Here is a 20,338-nt window from a genome sequence, read left to right as displayed (position 1 = left end):
ATAATATGAAAAAAAAGATACAATTTTGACGTTGAAACCATTAATCTTAAAATTGACAAATGCCTAAATGCAAAATTATTGAAATTCAATATGCTTTTACATTATATGTTCAATTCACTACTAATAAGTACAATACACACAACAACACATTACTAGAAAAAAAACACAAAATACATTAACTTATTACCTACTACTACATATAATACACTAAAAAGTAAAAACACTAAAAACGACTACTAAATTTTGAAGAGTACCTATTAGGAAATTTTATAACTTTTCAATCATTGCAAAAGTTATTTTTTCTCTTCAATAGATAATTGAAATAAAGGAAAATGTTTTGTTTACCACATTCATACTATCACTTTTTATATTTACCACCACTAAGTGAACATTTTCAGAAATACATTTTTCATTAAGTGGCAAAAGACTCTTATGCTCTTATTCTTTATATATATATAAAATAAATATATAAATACATAAAAAATCTAAATTTTTTTTTTTTTTTTATGCTATTTCGAAATTCAAGCCCTAAACTCTAAAACACAACTTTAAACCCTAATCCATCAATCCTAAACCCTATATTATTTTTTGAAATACAAACCCTAAACCATCAATCCTAAATCCTATTTTTTTTTTTGAAATACGAACCCTTAAACCCTGAAACATCATCTCTAAACCCTAAACCCTGAAACATCAACTATAAATCCTACACCCTAAACCTTCAACTATAAACCTAAAACATCAACTCTAAACCCTAAACCCTAAACTTCCAACTCTAAACCCTAAACCATCTAACACCAAACCCTAAACTATCAACACTAAACCCCACACCGTAAAAAGTTAACTCTAAACCCTAAACCCTAAAAAATTAACCATAAACCCTAAAGCATCAAATCGAAACTTAAACCTTCAACTCGAAACCCTAAAACATCAACTCTAAACTCTAAACTTCAACACTAAACCCTAAAAAGTAAACTCGAAACCCTAAGCCCTAAACAATTAACCCTAAACCCTAAAACATCAACTTTAAACCCTAAGTTCTAAACCCTAAAACCATAGAGTTGATGTTTTAGAGTTTAGATTTGAAGGTTTATGGTTTTACGTTTTAGGGTTTACGTTTAAGGTTTAGGGTTTACGTTTAGGGTTTAGAGTTGATGTTTTAGGGTTTAGATTTGAAAGTTTAGGTTTTTAGGGTTTAGGGTTCGGATTTCAGAAAAATATAGGGTTTAGAGTTTACGTTTAGGTTTTAGAGTTGATGTTTTAGGGTTTTGATTTGAAGGTTTAGGGTTTAGAGTTGATGTTTCAGGGATTAGGGTTTAGAGTTGATGTTTTATGGTTTAGGGTTTAGAGTTGATGATTTAGAGTTTATGTTTTAAGTTTAGATTTAGGGTTTAGGGTTTAGTGTTGATGTTTTAGGGTTTAGATTTGAATGTTTAGGGTTTAGGGTTTTGAGTTGATGTTTCAGGGTTTAGGGTTGACGTTTCATGGTTTAGGGTTTAGAGTTGATGATTTAAGTTTAGAGTTGATGTTTTAAGTTTAGATTATTTAACCTTATGTTGTTTTTTGTCAAAGTTAATCAAAATGTTTTAAATGTCTTTTAGTCTTCATTAAAGATGATGATAAAAGTGGTTACTATAAACATGAAAAGTGATAACTTGAAAATGGTATTTTTGGCAATTTCTCTTGAAATAACGGGTCCGACATTGTTTCTTTTTTTGACATGAGACGGCTATTGTATTAGTTAAACTTGAGGTGTATAGGCAATCAAACTAGAATAGAACATCCAACAAAATAAAGTTTCTTATGGAAAGATCTTACAGTTCTAACTAGAGAATCTGAAATTGCATTTTGTCATCAAGGAATGTAAGAGCATCATTATCCAGGATTTCTTAGGGCGGGGTTCTTACGGGAATATAATAAACTGTTTCTTAAATTAAAAATTAAGAAACAGTTTATTATATTCTCCTAAAAACTCTGCCCTAAGAAACCCTGAATAATGATGCTATAAGATATCTTGAATTCTTGGAATCACCTTTGAAGAGTCTTTATTTCTTCTAGCTCTATTGAGAAGTTTGGCAATGCATGAGGTTCTTTAATCACAGCATGTACGTTGCAGTCTATTCCAAAATTCTGGCAAATTGAATGACATAACATATTTTTCATTGCCCAAATCAATGCTTTCTAATTCTGAATGCAAAATTGTCTCATGTCGTCTTATATTTTGTTTCTCCGTTAATTAGATTTGTGGAGAGATGTCTTTCAAAACTCATCCGCATCCACTGAACTTAGAGGTGGGAAGCTCATGATCCATCTACCAAACATATGTCCTCCATCATGTGTGGCGTTACAATGTCCTCTACCATATGCGTATTTGTGTTCTCTTGATATGCTTTTTCTTCTGCATATGGTCTTTCTTCAGTAAATTTACATATCGTTTATTATTCTCCAGAAATTTTACCCCTGTCTATGATTGATTCTCAAACCTTGTCGAAACTTCTCCGTGACATACATAATAACTATTCTTGAATATGCCTTGAAAAAAATGGTGATATATACCGTTCTTTCTTGCATCATGTTGCTTTCGGTTTTGACATCGTGCACACGGACATAACAATGTTTACCTCTTTTAAAAGAATTTTGATTACAAGCAAATGTAATAAATTCCTTACAACTTTTCATAAACTCTTCTGAAACAATTTGGATCGAATCAATGTGTAGATCCATCCATTCTATAAATCAAAAATTATAAGACTGTTTTCACTCGTTTTGTTGAAAGAACGTATGCTATCTTAAGTTGTAAAGAAAGTGAAACCATTTGTATTTATTTATAGTCAAATCATAGTCGCGTATATATCTTTGTTTTTGCCAAAATTGCAGAAACCTTTCATCTTTTCGTTGCAGTCAATAATGTAGTTATCGTGGATTATGGCATATTTTCCTTTTGTCTCTTTAACCCATGTCTAGCTCATTAAATATAATCTCCCTGATGGGATATGTTTCATCTGAACTCGGTACGTACGAGATCAACGCACAAATTCAGTTGTGAATTACTTTAAAGACATTTATTGATAAAAGATGACCATAGAGAGAAAACGATGAAACCGTAAATATATGATGAACTCGGCAAGAAAGCCAATCAAACTTCTGCGGGATTGTGAATATACTTACTTACGAAAATCTTTGGGACCAGTTCGTGGCAGAAACAAAGATATATACGGAACTATGGTATGTGCTTAATTCATTACGAATTCAATATTTTAGTAAATAGTGCTGTTCGTTTGGTTGACGCAGCTTCCTGCGGCTGCGTCTACGTCAATCTTTTTCATAAAGCTAGTTCGTTTGATTGACGCGGATAGCTGCGTCTGGACGCTGCGTCTAAACGTTTTGTCCGGCGTCGATAAAATTTGAACGCCAATAAAATCAGCGGCCAAGACTTAAACTCTGCGTTTATAAACTAATTTACCCTTGTGCCCTTACAATATTTCAATATTTAAAAAATGACCTAAACCTAATTTGACGCATACGCAGCTCCATCTCATGGGAAGACGCAGCTCCATCTCATCTCGTTTCACGCATCGACTCTATCATCTCCATCTTCTCCGGCTCGAGCTCTCTCCTCTCCATCTCCGACGCAGACCTCGAGATTTCTCATCTCCGACTCGAACCCTCCCTTCTCCGACTCGAGCCCTCTCTTCTCTGACGCAGACCACGAGCTCTCTCATCTCCTCCGATTTGGGTTTCAAGTATTGTTGAGACAAGAAGAAGCTGTTTTTGTGTTTCATGAGTTTTTGAGAATGGGTTTTGGATCTGATGGGGATCCAAGAGAATGGGTTTGTTCTGTTGTAATCTTTTGTGTCTTGAATACTTTTTGTAATAGACTGATAGGATTTGTGTTGTTTTTGTGTACAATTAAGCTGATTCTCTAGATTAAGCAAATGTCTTTGTTCATTTTATGTGTTGATTTGTGTTGATTTTGATTCTGTTATCAGTGTCTTGCTACTGTTTTTGAAGTTTATGGGGACTGAATATTAATGTTACTTGAAGTTCTGAATCCAGAATACTTGGTATTCCTCGTATATAATCTGAAGTTGAAGGTTCTAAGCTTTTGTTTTGTTCTGTTCTAGCTGAAGAGGTTGCCACTTGCTACTGAGTTAAGTGGAAAAGAGCTATAAATGAGACATACTTTGTTGTTGAAGGTACATATTGTAGTCTTGTTGTTGCTAGAATAGTATTGTAGGGAACTGCTTTCTCTGATCAATAGTACTCATGTATCTGTTTGATTTGTGTACATCTATTGCTCTTGTTTCTGATGTACTTGTAAGGTTTTTCAGAAGTTTGGCATCGCTGTTAACACCAAACGCAGGCGTTTACAACTTGTGAACGAGCTTTGGACATGACTCAGGTTGTGGAAAGTGCAGATGTTTGGTCTGGCCTTCATGCATCATTCCTTGTTGACATCTCAGAAACCGTATGGTTGGAGAAAAAGCATGCCTACAGTTTTCTAACCATCTTGTAGAAGTGTGTATATCTTCTTTTGTGTCTTTTCTTTTTCATTTGTTTGTCTTTTGATTTTGAAGAAGACAGCCAAACATTGTGTAACTGATGTATTTTTCAGTCGATAAATTTTTGTACCCATAAACATGTAAACATAATCTCAAACTGGCACATCTAATGAAATCTGTTCACCAAAGTTACAGTCAAATAAAAAGAAAAGAGTTGCAGTCAAAATTCTGTTATGGAAAGCATCATTAGATAATATTGATGACTGATTTGTATATATATGAGGAGAATATCCACTTATAACTTTGATATATTATTTCTGTTTAATTTATTTAAAATGTTTTAGTTAATAACTTAGTTTTTCTTTGCTTATAACTTAGATTATCATTTCTACTTGATATTAAAATATTTGTTTTATTATTTAAGATTTGATGTATTATTTAACTTTTGTTTAATGATAAATATTTTGAAGTATTATTTTTATTTTAACTTAGCTTATAATTTATGATTTTTTTTTTTTTGACAGCAAGAAATTTACAGACTCATCTTGACTCTGTAAATTTACTGACTAATGTTATCATAAAATATTATAATTTATGATAAAAAAATATTTTTATATTCGTATATTTGACCAAAAATTTATATACCAAGTAAACATAATATTTTAATGGATGTAAATATATTTAAATTATATTTTTTATTTAAAATACAATTTTACAAATTTTTTAAAATAAAATATGAAAAAATAAAAATGGCCGTAGCGTCTATCAAACGAACAACCCAAAAATATGTTTCCTGCGTCGGCGTCAGCTTCAACTTCCTACGTCTTCTAAACAAACAATAATCTGCGTCGGCGTCGGCGTCTACGAAACGAACAACAACTATTTTCATTGACGCTGACGCCGAAAACTGCGTCCACCAAACGAACAGTACTAATGTTCTCATTGTTTACCGTTCAAATAAATAATTTTCTGTTGTCCCGTTTTGTGAGATTACCATTTAGTTAATCTCAAGTTTTATTTTAATCTTTCAATAATTTGTTTTCTCTGGTTATCAAGAAACGGTACACATAAATTACAATTACTTAGATGCAGTAAACTGAAAATTAATTTTAATCTCAAGATAACAAGAAGAAAACAGAGATACAGACAAGCAAACTTTTTCACTAAAATATTTAATTCGTAATGAATTAAGCACGTAACACAGACGTACCAAAAACTAACTGGATTTGTTTTTTTTTTTATTTGTTTATCGTGATGAGTCATCTTCTGTTCATGCAAACCATTGGAACACACGCTCGTGGTTAATGTATTCATTTCTTGGATTGTTGAACTCTGAAGTAGGAAGAATTTTCTGCCAATCCCCACTCCATTTTCGCCTTATTGTAATGTTTTATCTACACATATAAATGCACGCAACACTAAACATCAAACCCACATAATAATGTATATTGCTTATAAAATAACACATGTATAATACTGTAGGTTATCACTGATTTTGGTGTACGTTCTTAAATTAATAAATTAATAAGAATGGAGATTGAGTATCTCTACACGTTGTTGCTGACTTTTTTGTTTCTTATATTTTCCAATTTTCAAAACCGATCCCAACTTCTGAAAATTTTCTCACCAGTTTTGTTTCATCTCCGGTTACAACAATGGCGCAGCAGCAACAACGCCCAATCTCAAACCGTCCCATTTCATTTCTAAACCGCAACGGTCTTTTCCTCCTCCTTCTAGCTCTCTTGGTATTCCTCGGCGTATACTTACCATTATCAGAGTCTCCGTTATTCATGTTTCAGAACAGAACCTCTTCTTCTTCTCCTCCTTCTCCTTCTTTTGTGGTCTCTGACTGGCGCTATTATTCTCTTGCCCAAGCAGCCAAGTTTGTGGCCAAGAACGGGACAGTGATCGTTTGTGCAGTTAGTTATCCTTTCTTGCCTTTTCTTAATAACTGGTTGATTAGCATTTCTAGACAGAAGCATCATGAAAAAGTTCTAGTGATCGCTGAAGATTACGCTCTTCTGTACAAAGTCAACGAGAAGTGGCCAGGTCATGCCGTTCTCATTCCTCCGGCATTGGATCCAAAAGCCGCACATCATTTTGGTTCCCAGGTACGCCGAGATGTTTCACCTTTTCGTATGCAATGTCTAGAGCTTGAACTCAGGATCATAAATTTGTTAAATGGTTTTCATCCCCTTTTTGATTGAATTTCTTAATGATATTTGCATACCCTTTGTTTAAGATATTATACCAAATTTTTTTTTTAATTTAAAAAATTTACCTGAAATCAAAACTCTAATCGTAAACCAAAAACTTAAAAACAATATCCACAATACCGGAAACATATTCGGAATATCCAAATATACCTAATAAACACATATTTATGATCGGATCTAGGGTAGGACCCGGACTCAAACAAAGACATGCGGGTCAAAAAAAAACCCAATAGGTTATCTTTTTTTTTTTTGTCATCACCCAATAGGTTATCTTCTCCGGACCTGAACTAAACCTATAATTTTGGGTCGGTTCGTTTTGTTTTTTTGATCTGGATATAATTCTCATGTCGAAAAGAAACTTACGTAAAAGTGTACATATAAAATCTCAAATAAACTAATTTGTAGATTATATAGCTGTTAAAAATTATGTTTTTCGATATAATAAAACTTTGTATTATAATATAATCCAACAACTCCGCGCTAGTAGCTACTTATTTATTATCAGCTCTCTTTTTTACCATGCGGTACTGATTCCCTTGCAGTTACAACTTTAACCTCAATGACATTACCCATAACCAGAACCAAAAGAAAAACAAACAAAATGGAATCGAAATCGAACGGAAAATTGTTTGGGTACCCATATTTTTATAATATAGCTTATATACATATAAATATCAGGTACTTATACTTTTAAAACACTCAAATAATTTAAAAATATTATTTACAAACCGAAATGCAAACAAAAAAGAATCCCCAGAATACTTTTATCCAATATAATTAAAAAAATATACAAAAATTTATTCGGAAACCCAACAAAATCTGATATTTAATCCCAAAAACCTATTTTTTAATTTTTTTAAACTCGAATTAACCTATAAGCCAAAATCAAGTTCCAAATTTACCTAGAATATTAGTCGGTTTCTAATTTTGTTACCCAAACCAAACCGAAAACCAAATAACTGAACCAAAATGATTTTTTCTAAATAGCTGAACGCATCTTAAACCTCTAAACCCAAAGAACCGAATCAGAACCGAATTGAAAACCGAATATGCAAGGCTAACTATTATATACACACCAAAATGATTGATTTACTTAGAAACTTCTCTGGTTAGAAGAGATTAGAAAATATTTGGCCATCTTAAATCTTTTACTGAAGAAGATCCAAGATATATTTCTTGAAATAATAATATATATTAGGTAATATTAAAACAAAATACATGTTGATATATAATTTTAATTAATATGACGTGCAAACTTATCCATCAAACTTTTATGATGAATTTCTGAATCCTAATCTTATAAATTGACACAATCAACAATCCATTCAACACCTTTTATAAAATATTCAATCATCTATATACCTTTTCTAAAATAGTGTAATACCTCATATAGCTTTTTATTTTTTTTCTCTAGAACGTTTTTAATTTTTGTTGAAATGTAATTATTAATCAAAAAAAAAAAAAAATTGCAATGCTCCAGATGATCAATTGTATGAAAGAAATAAAACAGAGGAAGCTGGGGAAAAAACTTATGCAAGAAACAATTTGAAAGTTAAAAGAAGTTTTTTTTACCATGACTTATCATGATGTATTCTATTTTGGTAGTATTATTTTTTACTTTTGAATATTATATTTTAAAATAATATATAAACCGCAACTTGGCCTTTTCAAACTCGGAAACCATATTTAGAAACCAAAGGCTTTTTTTTATATTTAAGAAAAACGATTGCTACTACACTAACAAATATTGCACCATATGACCAAAGATCTGGACAAAAATGATTTATTAAAAACTATACGAAGTATATGAATCACATTAAAAGATCAATGAACTATTGGGTGTTATGATGCTAACAACATTAATATAATTCCGATAGCTATTAAAGTGTGTTGGACTTATAAGCCAGCAATATCTCATAAGATGCTTAACATATTTTAATATGTTATTTCATGTTTTTGGTGTATAACATTGAATTTTTTGAATGCTTAATATATGTGTGTCCATTTTTTATGATCATTTGAATATGTGTTATGATCCGTTTCTCAAACAAAAAAATTATTGAGTGATGTCAAATTTCAGATCTGACACATTTCCGATATCAAAATTTTATTTATTGTATTAACAACATAATACATATTATTTCACGGATTGAGATTCATTAGATTCAATACAATACTTTTTTCAGATGTATGACTATGTAGTGGTTTATTGTTCTTGTAGGTAGAAATCATTTTTTCTATATCTACTCTATTTAAATATAGTCCTATTTTATCGACAAGTTTTTGGACTATCAAATTAGTTATAACAGTCCAACTAAAATTGAATTTTTTAATAATATAAGTTCAAAAATATAAGTATATAGCCAATCAAATTTTTTTAAGTTTTAACCTAATATTTGATTGTTTTCGAATCATCCTAGATTTTCTCAATTAAAATAAGATAATAATAGTTATATAAAAAAATAAAAAGATTATATCTTTTTTTTTGACATCAACACAAACAGACTCATACTGACTATGTGAACCATCCCGGTAATTTTGCATCCATGTGAACGACAAAAGACGGTTGTCTCCTACCACTGCGTGCTAGATTAGCTGCCCTTAAATTCTTCGTCCGAAGTACATGAACGATTTCTGAGTTGAGAAAGCTTGCTCTCAAGATCTTAATATCCTCCAGGTAGCTGTCAAAAGTTGTTCATTCTTTTGGTTCCAAAACCATCTTCACCAATTGATAACAATCCGTCGCAAACGTAACCCGAAACTGCCGTAAGTTCCTCATACATTCCATTGCCCAAATTAGTGCTTCCACTTCCGTGTGTAAAGGTGAAAGACTTGCACTTACATTCCTTGCTCCTAACAGTCCATCAAAACCACTAGGGTGATGTACCATCCTTGACCTGAAAAAAATATCGTTATCTTTCCAGGATCCATCCGTGAATGACCATCGTTCTGGAATTACAGGTATGGTCATATCCTGTGTTTGAGGAGCTCTCCGCTGAGTGTTTATCACTTGTGACTCTGTCCAAAGTGTTGATTCTGTTTCCGCTATCTATAGTGTTTCTCTTGGATCAACTTCCACATTACTAAAGACTTTATTATTCCTTCCTTTACAGATGTACCATAAAATCCATGCAAATTGATGGTCTTCCATTTTCGGGATAACACTCTAAAAAAGATGATCCATATTTGCGAAAAGAGACCTAGTAGGAAAAATATCGGGATTTGATGGTATCTTTGAAAGCACCCATACTTGACATGCTGGAGGACATTCACAACATACATGATTTATGGACTCCACATCGACCACAACATATATCCCTCTTGCTTTCAGATTTTTCTTGACAGCTATACACCCCGTAACAATTTGCAAAGAAAATGCTTTATCTTTGGAGGGCATCACACCTTCCAACAGAACACTCTTAAAATATCCACAGTTGGCCCATGAAAATCCTGTGGCTTTTCCTTGTCTGGATAGACTCATTTTACTTGATATCCCGATTTGACCGTGTATTTCCCATTGTTGGTAAAATATCATCCATTCCTGTCCACCAATTTATGTTTGCTCAGTGGGATACTTTCAATAATTTTAACATCATGGGGATCCACCAAAGCCCTAATTGCCTGTAAATTCCAAGTTCGGGATTCCAGAATAATCAGAGAATCCACAGTGAGGTCCGGGTAATGGTGTTGTAGATTTTTGTTTGCTGGTCTCGAGCGAGTGGTTGTGAGCCAAGGGTCATTCCATACAGAGATAGATTAACATGTTCCCACCCTTTTGATTAGTCATTTGTTAACCAGAGATCTAGCAGATACAATACTCCTCCAGCCATATGACGGAAAGTATGAACGGATCAGTTCCAGCAGTGATGCATTTCTATAGTACCGTCCTTTGAATACTCTAGCAAATAAAGTATTTGGTTTCTCTATTAGACGCCACAGTTGTTTTCCAAGCATTGATTTATTTAAATCAGCAAGGTCTTTGAATCCTAATCCTCCATCATCCTTATTTACATATCATTTATCCCATGACTTCCAGTGCATACCTTATGTACTTTTCCCCGGACTTCACCAAAACTGGTGATACTGCATTAGTCAATTTTTTCGCTATTGCCTTTAGTATTCTGTAACAAGACATCACATGATTTGGTAGGGACGTAACCACCAATTTTATAATCACCTCATTTCCTCCTTTAGTGAAAAATTTAAAAATCCAATCCATTGACCCTATTGTTCAAGCGATCATGTACAATGCTAAAGACTTGTATTTTGGATTTTCCAAAGCTTTGTGGTAATCTCAAATATGTCCTCATTCCACCTACATTCTGAATACCCAGAATATTCCTCAAATCTTGTCGAATACATTCCTCAATCTTATATCCAAAATGGATTGAAGACTTCTGAAAATTAATATCTTGATCTGATATCATTTTGTTTTTCTTTAAGATCCTAAGAATTGAACCCGCACAGATATGAAGTTCAAGAACTAGTATATATTAAGATTTGAAATCTACTTATATAAATATCTTATATAATTATCAATATTTATAACAAAAAAGGAAAATTACCAAAAATACAATTTTCAAAGTACCACTTTTAATGTTTACACTAATTATTTTTACCTTCATCTTTAATAAAGGGTAAAAGACATTTATAACATTTTGATTAACTTTGACAAAAAAACATATGGTTAACTAATCTAAACTTAAAACATCAACTCTAAACCCAAAATCATCAACTATAAACCATAAACCATCAAACATCAACTCTAAACCCTAAACCCCAAGACATCAACTCTAAACCCTAAACCCAAAACCTACAAATATAAACCCTAAAACATCAAGTCTAAACCCTAAACCCCAAATCTAAACTTAAAACATCAACTATAAACCCTAAATCATCAATTCTAAACCCTAAACAAGGAAACATCAACTCTAAACCCTAAATCAGGAAACATTAACTCTAAACCCTAAACCCTAAACTTTCAAATCTAAACCTAAAAACATCAACTCTAAACCCTAAACCCTAAACTTTCAAATCTAAACCCTAAAACATCAACTCTAAACCTTAAACCCTAAACCCTATATTTTTCTGAAATCCAAACCCTAAACCCTAAAATTCTAAACCATCAACTCAAACCCTAAAAAATCAACTCTAAACCCTAAACCCTAAAACCTTAAACCTTCAGATCTAAACCCTAAGACATCAACTCTAGGGTTTTAGGGTTTAGAGTTTAACATTTAGGGTTTAGGGTTTAGAGTTGATGTTTTAGGGTTAATTTTTTAGGGTTTAGGGCTTAGTGTTTAGTTTATAAGGTTTAGGATTTGGTGTTGATAGTTTAAGGTTTAGTGTTGATGATTTAGAGTTTAGAGTTGAAGTTTAGGGTTTAGAGTTGATGTTTCATGTCTTAGTGTTGAAGGTTTAGGGTTTAGGGTTTAGAGTTGATGTTTTGGGGTTTAGGGTTTAGAGTTGATGTTTCTGGGTTTAGGGTTCGTATTTCAAAAACAAATAGGGTTTAGGATTGATGGTTTAGGGTTTAGGGTTCGTATTTCAAAAAATAGGGTTTAGGATTGATGGTTTAAGGTTTAGAGTTGAGTTTTAGGATTTCAGGTTTGAATTTCGAAATAGCATAATTCGAAAAAAGGTTTAAATTATTTTTTTATTCAGATTTTTATTTATTTAAAATTTTATTTATTATGTATATAAAGAATAAAGGCATAAGAGTCTTTTGCCATTTAATAAAAAATATATTTTTGAAAATGTCCCTTTAGTGATGGTAAAAATGAAAAGTGGTAGCATAAAAATGGTAAACATGTAATTTCCCCACAAAAAAAGTCAGATTTCTTATATCCATATCAAATGTATGTGTAATAATATATATTTAAATATTCTAAATTCTCTATGTTAATAAAATGATAATATCTCTATACCAAGAATCATACTTTAGAAATATATATTTAATTCAAATATGTTTTTTTTTTGTAATATATATTTATAGTTATGTAACAATATGTATATCTTATAATCTAAAATGAAAACTGCAATTCATAATTATCTTTTGTTATGTATTGTTATATAAAATATTCAAATTAAAAAATTTATATTGTTAAATAAAATTACTCTAATATATTTTATCCCAAATTTTTTAAACTATGAAAGTAATTTTTTATAAAAATACTTTATAAACTTATATCAACAAGATTACATATAAATTTTTCATCATTTAAATTAGAAATATAAAAATCTACACTTTAGTGTAATTTATAAACTGTAAATATATTTTTTAGTTAGAAACCATCATATGAGTATTAAATGTTCTTAAAATATTAAATTTATTCCAATTTTTTTAAAAAAATTGTTAGAACTTTTTAACGAATTCTTCAAAACAGTTAATATATCTCACACATTTAAAAATAGGTCCAGAAATACAATTTAAAATATTTATTCATATAAATAGTATATAACTGTCAGAGAAAAATCTTTGAAACTAATAATAGAAAATAGAATCGTGAATTTATATTCAAATCAAATAAAATTTAAAGTCAAAATTAGTAAAGATGCTTTACTAGTTTTATACACTTAAATAATTAATTTTTCGATTTTGTAAGAAGAACATAACCCATGTTGAATTAAAATAATTTATTTTCATAAAAATTTGAAAAACATATCTCGCGTTTTAACGCGGATAGTATCCTAGTTTAAATTTATTTGTCCGAATAACATGTTTGATGGGCTTATACCAAGACCAGCTCTACCCATTGATAATCTACAGAAATAACGTGTATGTGAATCATTCCACCTTCTAACAAATTTCATTATCTCTGATTAGGGTTTCTACAACCTTACTTCTCGAAGACCACAACATCTCTTGGACATTTTGGAGCTAGGTTACAATGTTATGTACAATGATGTTGATATGGTCTGGCTACAAGATCCATTTAAGTATTTACAGGGAGGCCACGACGTATACTTCATGGATGACATGACAGCGGTACGCAATTGCAGCTTTTGCATGTTAGAGTATTTATTTATCCTTAGTATTGGTTGATTTTGGTGCTGCCAGATTAAGCCTTTAAATCACTCTCATGGTTTACCAACGAGCCGGAACGGAGTGACTTATGTATGTAGCTGCATGATTTTCCTGCGTTGCACTAGTGGTGCAAAGCTTCTATTGAAGAAATGGGTTGAAGAAATTCGAACTCAGCCTTGGTCTAACACCGAAGCAAAGAAACCACATGATCAACCTGCTTTTAATCGGGCACTTCACAAAACAACTCATCAGGTATACAATTGCTTTCTCTATGTTCCACATTTACTTATTTGCCAAGATTCGTTTACCCAATTAATGATATTAAAGCTTTGAATCTTAAAAGAATGTGTTATGACTATTGGAAGTTAGAAGAAAGCCAAAGTGTGATAAGTGAACAAATTCACAATTGATATTAAGTTAGATGTCCATGAATTTAAAATATTATCATAATTAGTTTGTTAAGTCAAATCAGATTTTCTAAGTAAGATGTATTGTTGATTTTAGATGTGATTCAGTTCAAGATTTCCCATGAAATCCATCATCCTGATGGAACATATTAGAATCACACATAAAATTTATACTATTTTTTGGTACTTCGAGATTTCTAATTTTATCAACTCATGAATGTTCGATGACTTTGTTTGTTTCGATCTCAGTTAGTTTTTCACTACTTGTCCATTGTCAGCTCTTTTGTGATTTTATATTCTCCAGGTAGATGTCTACTTGCTTCCACAATCAGCTTTCCCGTCAGGAGGATTGTACTTTAAGAACAAGAAATGGGTTAATGAGACGAATGGGAAACATGTGATAGTTCACAATAATTATATTGTCGGCTACAACCAAAAGTTGAAACGCTTCCAAGATTTTGGTTTATGGCTAGTCGATGATTTTTCTCATGAGTCTCCACTGGGAAAATTAGAGTAAAAAACGATTGCACCAAAACATTTTTCCTCTATCTTTTCGTTGTTATCCTGAGGCTAACATGAAATAACGATTTTTGCTACTCAGGTCAGTCCAAGAGCAGAATACTGAAGAGAAGAAACAGAAGGAAAGAGAGAAAAAAACAAACAGAAAAAGGGGTCAAAAACACAACATCCTCATATACAACAAATATTAGATCTTAAAACTATTGCAAGGGGATGTATTCAGATACAGTTTTTTTTTTTTGCTATTACAATAAATCAACACCACAATATCACAAGTATCTATAGATAATGACACTCTTGCATTTTCAAGCTTTTGCAGGTTAACACATTAGTCAATAAAAAAAAATGAAAACCAATCAAAACAGTCTATTTTATACAATTCAGCATTTGGAGAAGACAAGTTATCTTTAACAAAATGACACTTCTAAATTTCAAAGCAAAAACCAATAAATTCCACCTTTCCAACTTTATCTCCATGTTAGAGATATGTATGTACCGGTACGAATGTAAGCATATTTTGATTTTCTGCTTTAGTGTATTTATTATTTGATTGGTTTTCATTTTTTGTAACTATCAACAGAGTGAATGGGAGAAGTCCAGACATCAGAGAAAAGAATGTCTAGTGGACGAGAAGATGATAAGGTAGTATTTGAAAATGGAAGCTTGTGTGTTTTATTACTGAAACAAGAGTTGCAGGGTGGAGATAACATATAAAAGACTGGTAAATGAAAACAAAAAAGCATTTGATTAAGTGTTTGAGAATTCGGATGGCCTACACGAGAATGCCAACCCAATTTGGAGGTTTTAAAACAAGAGAAAGTCAAAACATTATTGAAAGAAGAAGATGATTCAGTCGGCCATTCATAGACTCCTTTACTGGCCTGTCCGTTGAGCAGTGTTTCCCCCGTTCTGAGATCTTTCACCTGAAAATCAAAGGGACACATTTGAACCATGACATTGTTAGTTTTACATAGCTTGTTTACCGAAATGAGATTCTTCTTCATCGAAGGAACACACAGCACATTGTTTAAAACTAAGGATCTAGATGAAGAGGGAAGTTTAGTTGAACCAGTATGAGTGATCGGGAGTCCAGTGCCATTCCCAATCATGACGTTGTCGCCTCCTTCATAAGGTGTGTGGAGAGACATGTTGCTGAGATCTGATGCAATGTGATGTGAGGCTCCAAGCCAAGGCAACATAGACATGTCAGAAGGACTTGCGGCAGTGTAGTGAGCTTGAGGATTCCACTGAGGTGGTGGCATAGGTGGAGGAGCATGCCATTGCGACGTTTGCATTTGTGGTGCTCCTGGACGGTATTGCATGGTAGATGCAGAGGAGTAGTGTGGGCAGCGTCTTGCGCTGTGTCCTTGAACACCACAGATTTGGCATTTACAAAGATAGCCACGGCCTCTTCCTTGATGGCCTCCACGGGTTGGTGTTGTTCCACGGTATTGAGGTCTCTGGTTTTGCTGAAACGGACGACTCTGAGTTGCATTTGCTGTTATTTGAGCAGAGGAGTTAGTGGTCTCTTCTGTAGTTGCAAGAGAGTTTTCTCCGATGAGAAGTTTTTCATGGAGTTCTTCCAAGGTTATGGGAATGTCCCGTCCATTCACCATGTCAATGATTGCTTTGTAGTCGTCAGAGAGACCTTCAATGATGTAGTCAAGGAGATCTTCATGTTCAAGAAAAGCTCCCAACAGAGCCAGCTGATCGGCTTTAACTAAGATACCACGCATGTAGTCATTGATCGTTTGTGTTCCTTTGCTGCTTCTTTTCAAGCTCTGTTTGAGTTGCTTGATGTGTGCTCTTGATGGCTTGCCATAGGTATTGTGAAGAAGAGTCCATATTTCACGAGTTGTTGTTGCTCGAGGAACAACTGGTTGAATGTTGAGAGTCAGAGTTCCAAGGATGGAACTATAGAGAAGACGATCTTGTTGTTTCCATACTGTGAGCGCCGGATTTGGTGTTGTAACTCTGTTTGCATCTGTGACTGTCTCCGGAGGGGTTTGATCCGTATCGTCTACGAATACATGGAGTTCGTGTGCTTCAAGTAACGCTTTGACTTGAAGCCTCCAGGTTATGAAGTTTGTTGAGATAAGTTTGGTGATCCATTCATATTGAGCGAGATGAGCGACGTTTTCGTATCAGTAGGATTGAAAACAAGAGCCATTATGGCTGAGGCATTGTTTGTGTTTGCCATGTGTATCGAAAGAAGAAGAAAAAAAATTTAGAGATGGATCGTGTGCTCTGATACCATGTAAGATAGATTTCAAAGTGTATTCCATTGATATAGGATAACAACAATAGGTACAGATAATTATCTACCGTAATTATCTAATATAGGATATACAATAACATCTTCATCCTTTCATGCTTCTCTGCTCACTCTTTATAAGATTCACTTTCTCTTTTGGGTGCTCTATATGGACTTTTGATGGTACCTACGGGAATTTTTTTCTGTTTTAATGTTTTGTTATTATATTTGTTTTGTTCTAACCACAAACTGTTTTGCTATATTGTCTTTCTATCGGACCATCTCAAATAAGTGAAATTCTGTGTTTTAAGAAAAAAAACATTAGAATTTGTTCCCTCGACTCGTCTCTAGCTTGAGAACCAATCAGAGACGGTGCTCTGGTCAAGGTCATGACTCGTTAGGGTCACTACTACCTTTGTGGTAAACGGTGGTTTACCTCCGGGGAGAAACTCCGGAGTCACGACATTCCTCATAGATCCTTTTGGACGATGACGGCAAAGTGAAAGATAATTCCATTGAGGCAAAGTCATTTACTTTCAAAGGCAATGGCGTTGAAAAGCTGACTAAGAAATTGAAGGAAGAGAGAAACATCATAGATATTATTGTTTGTAATCGTGGTCCTTTGTGTAAAGGTGTAAAGAATGTCTTGCATATAACGTGAGTACATAGGAGCCTTATATACATGGCTATTAGCTAGGGTATTACAATTAGAGTTAATGACAATATATTGAGTATCCATATTTACATTGACTACTAAATCAATCATTGATATGATGATATCCTAATACGCCCCCTCAAGATGGAGGGGGTCTTGCCACTCCAATCTTGTCACGAAAAGAAATGAACACCGGTCTTGATAATGGTTTGGTGAGAACATCGGCAAGCTGATCTCGAGTAGACACATGAATAACGCGTAGTGTACCAGAACGGACTTGATTTCTGATGAAGTGATAATCTAGAGCCACATGTTTCATCCGAGAATGAAAAACAGGATTCACACACAAATATGTGGCTCCGACATTGTCACAATAGATTGTTGGAGGATGTCTGAGCTGTATACCTAGTTCATGGAGAAAGGACATGATCCATTTCAGCTCAGATGATGTGTTGGCAACGGACCTATACTCCGCTTCTGTGGAGGAGCGAGCAATAGTCTTCTGCTTTTTGGAGGACCAAGAAACTGGATGGTTTCCAATGTAAACGACGTAGCCGTTTGTAGAGACATAGTCATCATCATCGCCGGCCCAGTCAGCATCAGAAAAAGCATGTAAGGTTCGAGTGTTACCGCTTCGCAGTAGGATGCCATTATCTGCCGTGCCTGCCAAGTAACGCAGAGTCTGTTTAACAGCGTTCCAGTGGTCAGTAGTGGGAGCATGCATGAACTGGGAAAGGCGATTGACTGTGTAGGAGAGGTCTGGTCGTGTGAACACAAGGTATTGGAGACTTCCAACCACACTTCAATATTCATGAGGATCAGACAATCGTGTTCCAGAAGTAAGTACCAGCTTGGGTGAAGTGGCCATCGGCGTCGTCACGGGTTTGGCTCCCATCATCTTGGTGCATTCAAGAAGGCCTAATATGTAGCATCGTTGGCTGAGATGAAGACCATGAGGACCGCGCTTTGCTTCTATACCAAGAAATAGTGCAACTCCTCATGATCTTTGACTGAGAATCGAGTAGCAAGGGCCGTAAGCGTCTGCTGGATCAGATTGTTGTCGTTGCCGGTTACTAGAATGTCGTCCACATAGACAAGTATGTAGACAATCGATTTACCGTGCTTGAGGATGAAGAGGGATGTATCAGCTATAGAGTTCGTGAAGCCGGAGCCAAGGAGATATGTTTGTAGTTCAACGTACCAGGCGTGTGGCGCTTGCTTGAGACCATAGATGGCCTTGCGTAAGTGATGTTGGGGTCAAAAACGGTTACGACGGAATTACCACCCGAAAATCCTCGGAGATCGTATTTCCAAAAGAGATAGTAAAAAGAGAGAAGTAATTTTCGTAAAAATAACCAATACGAAGCTGCCTACGTACCCCTGCTCGGTCGCTACGTAGCGACCGAGCTCGAGCCAAAGCTCGGTCGCTACGTAAAGACCGAGCGATCGTCCCGCTCGGTCGCTACGTAGCGACCGAGCGATCGTCCCGCTCGGTCGCTACGTAGCGACCGAGCGATCGTCCCGCTCGGTCGCTACGTAGCGACCGAGCTCGAGCCAAAGCTCGGTCGCTACGTAGCGACCGAGCGATCGTCCCGCTAGGTCGCTACATAGCAACCGAGCGATCGTCCCGCTCGGTCGCTACGTAGCGACCGAGCTCTAGCCAAAGCTCGGTCGCTACGTAGCGACCGAACGATCGTCTCGGTCGCTACGTAGCGACCGAGCTCAGCCAAGCTCGGTCGCTACAATCGTCTCGGTCGCTACGTAGCGACCGAGCTCAGCCAAGCTCGGTCGCTCTGTAGCGACCGAGCGATCGTCCCGCTCGGTCGCTACGTAGCGACCGAGCGATCATCCCGTTCGGTCGCTACGTCACTACGTAGCGACCGATCTCGAGCCAAAGCTCGGTCGCTACGTAGCGACCGAGCGATCGTCCCGCTCGGTCGCTACGTAGCGACCGAGCTCAGCCAAGCTCGGTCGCTACATAGCGACCGAGCGATCGTCCCGCTCAGTCGCTACGTAGCGACCGAGCTCGAGCCAAAGCTCGGTCGCTACGTAGCGACCAAGCAATCATCCCACTCGGTCGCTACGTAGCGACCGAGCTCGAGCCAAAGCTCGGTCGCTACGTAGCGACCGAGCACTGGTCTCGCTCGGTCGCTACGTAGCGATCGGGCTCGAGCCAAAGTTCGGTCGCTGTGTAGCGATTGAACCTTTCCGAACATCGATACGACACCAGTCCTTGCATTCTCGTCAAACCTTCGAATGCTATCTCCCGATGACCGTAGCAAGCTCAGTCCATGTTTCCCGCTATTCTAATTCGTCGATCAAACTTCGCGGATTAGAAACCGCGGAAAACTCGTAGTAAACGTGTCGAGTCGGAAGACGGCCCAAAGAGACCTAAAACACGACTCGAGGCCCATCCTACGATTTTCCTAACCAAAAGCCCGTAAACCACAGCGTGGTTCACGCTTGGCCCACGAGGAAGGATAAATGTCAAGTTTCCGCGGATAAATACGGAAGTTTTGAAGATAATTGTGAAGATCGGGAAAAATAGAATATCTCCATTTTTATGCTATGACGGCTTAAGGGCAGAAGAGTAAAAGCGTAAACCGACCTTGGAGCTAGTATATAAGGAGTCCTAGGCGAGGAGCAAGGGAAAAGAACTTTTGGAGAGCAAACTTAGCACTTAGAGCAATTTAGGCAATTTTCCGTTTTTGTTATTTCGAGCTGCGACTCAATTAGGTTTAGCCGTCTTAGGGTTGCT

The 20,338-nt window shown here is 35.2% G+C and overlaps 1 protein-coding gene across 5 annotated transcripts; it reads left to right on the top strand.

Moving 5' to 3' along the window:
- Positions 1 to 1,375: 1,375 nt before the first annotated feature.
- Positions 1,376 to 17,231, top strand: LOC103862634 (UDP-D-xylose:L-fucose alpha-1,3-D-xylosyltransferase 3-like). 5 transcript variants are annotated; one of them, XM_033286102.1, is made up of 7 exons: positions 1,376 to 3,830; positions 4,125 to 4,196; positions 4,323 to 6,613; positions 13,545 to 13,706; positions 13,779 to 13,997; positions 14,457 to 14,665; positions 14,754 to 17,231. In XM_033286102.1, the coding sequence occupies exons 3-7, from the start codon at positions 6,158 to 6,160 to the stop codon at positions 14,860 to 14,862; spliced, it is 1,155 nt and encodes a 384-aa protein (XP_033141993.1). In that variant the 5' UTR covers positions 1,376 to 3,830; positions 4,125 to 4,196; positions 4,323 to 6,157; the 3' UTR covers positions 14,863 to 17,231. The 5 variants fall into 5 exon arrangements, with proteins under 5 accessions (XP_033141993.1, XP_033141990.1, XP_033141992.1 ...); XM_033286101.1 differs by having other exon boundaries at positions 1,378 to 3,830; positions 4,332 to 6,613; XM_033286099.1 differs by having other exon boundaries at positions 1,377 to 3,830; positions 4,125 to 6,613.
- The last annotated feature ends 3,107 nt before the right edge of the window (positions 17,232 to 20,338 follow it).

The sequence above is a fragment of the Brassica rapa genome, chromosome A03, assembly GCF_000309985.2.
Source record: "Brassica rapa cultivar Chiifu-401-42 chromosome A03, CAAS_Brap_v3.01, whole genome shotgun sequence".
NCBI lineage: Eukaryota > Viridiplantae > Streptophyta > Magnoliopsida > Brassicales > Brassicaceae > Brassica > Brassica rapa.
Note: the sequence above shows the minus strand (reverse complement) of the source record. Positions and strands in the feature narration are given on the sequence as shown.